The following is a 7,448-nucleotide window of genomic DNA, read 5'->3' on the forward strand; positions in this document are numbered from 1 at the left end:
CTTTGCACAGCCAACAATCCCACCCAGAACGATCTCCTGGGGCACACGAGCCACAGGGAAGGGCCCTCCGAACCCCAGTTTGGCACAGGCGCTTCTGGAAGTTCTTCACGCTGCAAAACACGGGCGTTGCTGCCAGCTCTGAGGAGAGCCAAGCGAAAGAACTGCAGCTTTACGTAACGCCACCCCCTCCCCTCGCCCACCCGCACTGAGTCAGCGCAGCCAGTTCTCCTCGCCCCTAGTTGCCTATTTTTGCATCAGCAGGTTGCCCAATCTCTGCAGCCACCACAAACGGAGCGTATCAAGAGACAACTTAGAGGGATTTTCTTCCATCTATTACCAGTTGTTCTGCAGTAGGATTTCTCTTCCACATTGCTGTTAAAGCGAGATAGCAGAGAGTTACATCAGGTCTTCTCTGCCCTCTGACTCATACTCCTAAATAACTCCGATTGACTCATTTCTCCTGACTCGTCTTGGCTGAAATCTCAGTTCTTCCTCTCCTAACAAATAACAGTGGCTTCCCCCTTCCTTCAGCTTTTCCAGGGGAAGCCTTTGAACACTTCCACTCTCCAGCTAATTGCAGGAAACTCAAAAGCGAAGGGATTCGACCGGCTGGGACACCCCCCCTGCCTCATTGTCATGATTACAGGGTGCAGAACCTACTCTGAGCAGACCCATCCTGTACCAGTTACAAACAAAACGGACTCAATACACCCAGTCTCTAAAAACCACGGTCAGATTTACTATAAATAATTATTTCCTTGCCAACGCATGTTCTACATTCACCTACAACCATTTTTGTGTTGCTACATAAAACCACCATTAGTACTGAAAAATGATGATGTAACCCACCGTGATGAAATGAAGACACAAGAGGAACACGACACCAAGAGAGATACGCTATTTTATTTAAAATCAGACCACAGTAGATTACAGAAAGACTTATTATGCAAACAAATCCACTGTACGTGTCACAACTTGCCAGGCATGTAAAAGTGCCCCTTTATGGGACTGTCCAGGATTACGCTGAGGAACTGTTCAGGTGCAGGATGACTCCACCTTCTCCGAACTCAACATTTGCCAGGTAGCTCTGTGTTCAGGCTAAAAGGACTGTTGAGTGGAGCTCGGTATCTAAGTCATTATTCCAGTTTCAGAGGGCAGAGAAGTCCCAAAAGAGGTCGAGACTGAGGTTGTGGAAGTTGGGCACTCAACGTAACGGTTACCTGTGACCGGACTGTGCCCAGGGCTCTGCCTCCTGGCATCACACGAAAGCTTGTGTTCTATACAGTCCCTTCAGGCTCGCTGGTACAGAGGTGACCTGTGTGCACCAGCTGTGCTGAACAACTGACTCCACTTCCTCAGGAGGCAGCACTGAAGGGCAGTGAAACTCACCCTTGAGTTAGACCCACTCGATGCTGACCAAACACCCTGACCACACACAACTGAGTTAGTTAGTCATAACTTACAAAACGGCATACGAAAGACTGGCAAAAGTCCTGCCATCCAAAGAGAGCATCTTCAACGCTACCAACACTCTAAAGCCGCGTTACGCATCGTATTTAGAAGATTTTTCTTCACTCCAATAGCTTTGGGGAAGTATATGCTATTTGCAGCAGACATTAAAAATCCTCAAGACAACATTATAATATATATAATTTTGGCAAGCGTTCTGAGCCGCCTCGTCTCAACTCTCAGCTTGCCTATGGCATTTTAATCTCACTATCTTATAAACAGTGCAAATTAGTATGATTCTAAACATCCTAGCCAGAGCAGAACTTACTTATTCGCTAGAACAGAACAGGAGAAGCTGTCGAAGGGCAACAGGTCAAAAGCACCGACACGTCTCTTGCCCCACTCACTTGGGTTAGTGTTCTGTAACCTTGGTTTCTGAAAGGATTGACACAGCTTTCCACAGGCGTCGTTCGCCTTTAAACGTCACCAGCAGTCAAGTATGTATTTACAGTTTGTGCGCACACACACAATTAATGGCAAAACGTTTTCCATGAGCAGCTGGATTTCAGTTATGAGGTTGCTATAACTGAACCATCACATTAGTTACATTATCTGCGTCCAAACTTGTCCAGCAGCGAAGGCAACTATAAGCTTACAAATAGCAGATACAGCCTTTGCTTCTTCTGAAGTACGAGGGTAAGTTTTTTTGTAAAGGAAAGTGCTCTTGGAGAGCCCTTAAATTAGAGTTACGCAATGGCCATTCGAATGATAACCCCCCGATATCCTCGTAGTACAATCACAAGTAGTGATCCTAAGGCACATCAGCCACGTGCATACGCAATGATGCATTGATTTGCTTTCAGACAGAAAAATTGCATTAGCTTTGTCTGTGTTTAGTTTGCACAAGAGTTTGTTTCTAGATAAAGTATCCCTGAAAGGTCACGTTATCACAAAAGTTACCAAAAGACAGAAAATTTAACAAGTAGTAAAAATATTTTTGGACTACTAATACCAATAAAGTTAGAGACATAAAACGCAGTGCAAATTCTCAATACACTTATCTATCACCTCCATCACTTCGGAGGAATTTCAACCCTCGGAAAAAAAAGGTGGCACTTGACAAGTGTAAAATATACCTGGTTGTTTTTAGCAAAACTAATTTGAGAGGGTTTTAGAGTTTTTGTGTAGCAGGCTCAAAGTACGAATTTCTGTATTTGGTCACCGCCCCAGTAGCCCCCACCCACCTTAATTTTTCTAGGACACAAATCGTTTCTATGGCAGACTTATGCTTAGCATTCAGGTACGACAGTTGCCATCCAAATACCAGCACTAATAGCACAGCAACATTACTTGGAAACGAGTCATAATTAACCATGCTTATACGAAGCTTCAGTGAGAACATAATACCAAGAAAAGATATTACACTATTTAAAAAGAAACACATCCTGTACCATTGCTAGATTACAGAAAACACACATGTTGCAAACAAATCCAATGCACGTTGCTTCATGAAATCCCCCATCCACAGAAACCTTCCAGACTGATACTGGGGAATTGGTTCAGATGCCAACAACACCGACCAACCTTCTGCCCTTTGTCTTCAGAAGGCAAAACAAGCCAAATAACTGTATTTGCAGACTAGAGAGCTTCCTGTTATGAGCTTAATTTCAGATCAGTATTTGCTAGCAACCACCACACTCCAGAGGAAATGATTAAGGGACAGTCAAGGGTCTTATGTAAAGGAAAAAAAAAAAAAAGATGTTCTATTTTGACTGATGCTCTTTGTAGCAGAGACTTCCAAACAATGTGGTGCATTCCAGGACAGTGGTATGAGAATGGTCTGAAATAATGCAGGGGCTACAACAGATTCCACACCGTGAGTTTCTGAAATTACCATGGAAGTTGTTTGTGGGTGTGGGAAATTGATAATGAATTTATAAACATATTCTGCACAAGCAGTGAGCGTTAAGATTTACCTCCCCCAATGCCAGATGAAAACACCAGCCTGGGCTGCACCTTAGGCTTCAAGAGTCACACTGAGAGTGACACCTGAGCTCCCCTGAAAAGGCTCCCCCTCCAGTGGCAGGTCAAGAATGGATTTTGTAAGATGCAAACAGTCACCATGGAGCTCAGAAAGCTTTTCTGCTTTGCCCGCTGGTGGTGAAACATTAACTGCAAATTCCTGATAGAAAGGCATGCCAAAACCTGCACAACTAAAGGAAATGGGAAAGGTAAAAATGATTCTGCCAAGCGAGTCTGAGGGAAAAAATGAAACTGTGGAACTTCAAGTAGGGAATTACATGATGGGGAAACCCAGGGCTTGATTAAGAAAATACCCTGCCTAGATTCCTGGAATCATGTGGTATCAAAAGTTGAGCACCTGTGTAAAAAAAAAAAAAAAAAAATCACTTTGTGTATCCAAGGTGTGGAAAAAAACCCAAACCGTAAGAAAGAGTCCAACAGGCAAGGAAATAAAAATGCCCTGTAAAGTTATAAAACTCTAAACTGGCTCTAGAAACAGCGTAGTTTAATTTCAAGAGACCATGACTTTCAGGATCTTTAGGAGTGGGAGGAGTGCGTACTTTCATTACGAAAGTCGAGGGTGACAACTGAAATGTAGAAATGAGGCTTTTGTAACTACAACCGTCTAAAAACCACACATCTTCTGACAAGCGTTTCAGCTCGGCGCGCTCTGAAAACACTGTGCACCTGGCCACGAATGCTGCTGTCTGGGCACACTGCAAAGGATGCCGACGCGGTCCACCGCGCCTCTTTGCCCAGTGTTCAGGTAAGACTGGTACTATCCAACACCGGCACTGACAGAGAATTCTTTAGAGAGACAAACAGCTCCCCATTTGCCACACACACGTCCAGCTGCGACGGGAATCGAACAGGAAGCGGATTTACTAAAGAATTCAGAGTGAGACTTGATTTGTAATGTCAGGAAATCCACTGTTTCACAATTTGATGGATTTACAAAATTTAGACCCTATCACCTTCCTAGAAAAACCTTGTGTCACTGATACTTGAAAACAAAAATAATCACATTTACCAAACACAACCACAATCCTCTGTGCCACAGCTCGGGTTTTGTACTCCATTGTGCAAAATCCAGAGGCTTTCCATTGCCTACGTTCAGTCTCTGACAGGGAGAAAAAGGAAATATAAGCACCAATACATAAGTTAGGCGCACCAAAATATTCACTGGAGGATAAAGCCAGGGTGGGGTGGAAGGCGAGGCGGTCTTTGGGGAAGTGCTGGGGGATACTGTGGTACAAACGGAGATGCGTATCCTGGCTGTGGCATCGGACTCGCAGGCTCAACTCCTGGTCGAGGGGGCACAGGAGGATACGTAGCACCTGGATAAGAAAGAGCTGGTCCTGAACTCATGGCTGCAGTAAAGGGAGTAGGAAAGCGTCCTGCTGGGACTGAGGAAGGCGGAGGGGGTGGAATTCGTCGGGGCACGACTGAAGGAGGAGAGTTTGCATCCGAAGAGTAGGAATCTTGAGGTGCTGGTGTTGGCTCGGGTGCCCTCGGCTGAGCCTGCGGCTGAACTTGCGGAAGTCTCTGTCCCTTCAGCACCATTTCTTGGAGCTTCTCAATTTTCACACGTCGCAGGTGAGCCAGTTTCCGCTTGCTCTGGTACTCATCAATGAAGGAATCCAGGGGGATTTCACCATCAAGAAACTTTTCTGCCATGTTCTGTCAAATATGGAGCAATCTCTTAGCAAACAGCATACTGCACGAGAATCTAAATGACTTAGAGCCTAAAAATAGCATAATTTTGCCTGTGATTTTCCAGCTTGCATATGGCAGATGACTGGCACACTAAGAATTCTGAGCAGAATTTTGAGTTAGTTATTACTCAGAAGCACTGGGAGTTAAATATCATTTTTGCTTAAATTTATACTGAAGCAATAGCAGTAAGAACATCTGAATCTAGCTCCGAACATTCCCCTGATCATAGAGATGGGAATGATTCAAGCTCAACAGCTTTCCCGATTGCCAGCTAAGCTGTATTACAGCTCAGTGCTGCTCATGGTGCCAACAGGAACACTGAAAACTCTGCAAGACTCGCCGCAGAGAAGCAGATTATTGCTAAGCCAGTCTAGTACTCACGCTTACTTGTGGCTTTAGGTAAACAATGTTTAATAATTAAGAGAGGTGACCATACATATAATCACGAAATTCAGCTTGCCCTGGGAACGCCTTTTTGAGATCACAACTCAAAGCCAATAAGCAGACTTCTCCCCCCTGATACCGTTACAGAAAATGTCCCTCAGGCAAATGGGCAAACAAAACCAAACACTTCCATCACTCTGAAAGCAGACCACCCTCCAAGCCCTGTACCACAGCCAGTGGTGACCACTGGCACCCAGACAGATATGTTGAAACCATAATGGAATATTTCACCAGAAATGCAGGAGAAAAACCAGTGCAGGAACAGTTTTCCATTAGGTTACTAACATTTGTAACGGATTAATACATATACCACACAAACACCATTAAAAAAATATTCCACATTTACACACTATGAGTTTGAAGGCAATGCCAAGGAACTAAGAGGGTTTGGCTTTCTCTTCTGAAAAGGAGTGTCTTCTCTCTTAAACTTCAAAGACATTAAGAGTAAAAAATAACCCAGATAAAAAAAATTCTCGCTGAACCAAATGGCTGTTCATCACAGTTCAAAGCAACGACCAGATCATATTCTTGAAAACATTCCTTCACCCTATTAAACCTTCAACCCCGCACTGCAGCTATGGATGCTGGAAGCCTTCGGTAACAGGTGTAAGTGGCAGAATGGAAGTGTCTTTACCTCTGTGTCTTCCTCAATCTTAGCCCCTTCTGTCTGAAGCAGCGCTAGCAACGTCTCCAGTGAAGCATTACTGGATTGTCTGTCTGTAATGGCATGAAAAGAACCATAAATGACAGCTGGTTCTAACGGAAGCTATACAGCCTCAGCCAGCAGAAAACCTCTAAGGCGCGTACGTACAACCAGCGCACTCCATTGTTCTAGACAGGATGATCCGCAGTACGAAAATAATATTAAGTAGTTTAGGGATATTGTCAGAGTGCTAAACGCTGAAATTCAATTACAGTGATATAATACTGAAAGACAAAGCACTTCAGCGAGTGCGGTATCAGATGTACAATGCTTCATCATGCAGTATAAAATGAGAAAGTGGACTGCAATATTCCATTTGATTTGTGATTTATCAGTGAACATTCAAATTACGCTTTGCTTTTTAACAAGGTGAATGAATTTGATCATTTAGAGAAGAGTAGGTCAACAGTAAGTGGGTAACCACACGGTAACAGAAAGAATCCACAGTATCCATTGCTAGGTGTAACAGATACTTAATAAATCATTAGAAAAACGATCTACTTCAGAACGACATGAGAATGACATTTCATTTTGTACCCTAATTCACACAGCTACAAACAAGATGCCAAAAACCAAACAAACAACATGCAACAGATTTGCATGCACTTGGAAAACAGCAAATCATAATTGTCAGCAGAAAATCTTACCGAGTTTGGTTTTCTTTATCTGATATGCTTCAAAGAGAACTTGCAGCTCTTGATATTTTTCAGTCAAATTTGATTTCAAAGACTCCAGCTTTGGCTGGTACAGAAGATTGCCTTCTGCCAGACTGCGGTTGCTGGCAAGAGTCATGTCCTTGCTGTGCTGAACATTTTGGGCCTGCAAATAAAAAAAAAATAAAAGTGTGTGAAATGACAGTGAAAATATTAAGCAAGGCTAACCGTTATTTAGTTAATATGAGAATTTCTGAATAAACAACAAAAGTAAGCTCTCTGTACCAGTTAGTACTGTGGTATTGGACCTGCAACCAGTAACAATACTTCTGTGTAACAGAATACCTTCCTGTGCATACACCAGTCTCTGGGCACTCGTTTGGAGGTTGCTGCTAAGAAGCAGAGCAGTGCAGTTTATATTACCCGAGTTTCTGCTAATTCTTGTCACCAGCTGATGTGAG

At 43.5% G+C, this 7,448-nt stretch overlaps 1 protein-coding gene across 1 annotated transcript; it reads right to left on the reverse strand.

Moving 5' to 3' along the window:
* Positions 1-4,513: 4,513 nt before the first annotated feature.
* Positions 4,514-7,149, reverse strand: VPS37B (vacuolar protein sorting 37 homolog B (S. cerevisiae)). The gene is made up of 3 exons (XM_010138948.1): positions 6,982-7,149; positions 6,266-6,348; positions 4,514-5,151 (listed from the first exon to the last, which is right to left on the reverse strand). The coding sequence occupies exons 1-3, from the start codon at positions 7,124-7,126 to the stop codon at positions 4,651-4,653; spliced, it is 729 nt and encodes a 242-aa protein (XP_010137250.1). The 5' UTR covers positions 7,127-7,149; the 3' UTR covers positions 4,514-4,650.
* Between the last annotated feature and the right edge of the window lie 299 nt (positions 7,150-7,448).

The sequence above is a fragment of the Buceros rhinoceros genome, unplaced genomic scaffold (assembly GCF_000710305.1).
Source record: "Buceros rhinoceros silvestris isolate BGI_N320 unplaced genomic scaffold, ASM71030v1 scaffold18056, whole genome shotgun sequence".
In the NCBI taxonomy this organism is placed as follows: domain Eukaryota; kingdom Metazoa; phylum Chordata; class Aves; order Bucerotiformes; family Bucerotidae; genus Buceros; species Buceros rhinoceros.

Coding starts and splice junctions, on each gene's coding strand:
- VPS37B (XM_010138948.1), bottom strand. CDS start 7,126: ATGACTCTTGCCAGCAACCGCAGTCTGGCAGAAGGCAATCTTCTGTAC. Junction 6,349..6,981: donor GATAAAGAAAACCAAACTCG/GTAAGATTTTCT, acceptor ATGCCATTACAG/ACAGACAATCCAGTAATGCT. Junction 5,152..6,265: donor AGATTGAGGAAGACACAGAG/GTAAAGACACTT, acceptor CATATTTGACAG/AACATGGCAGAAAAGTTTCT.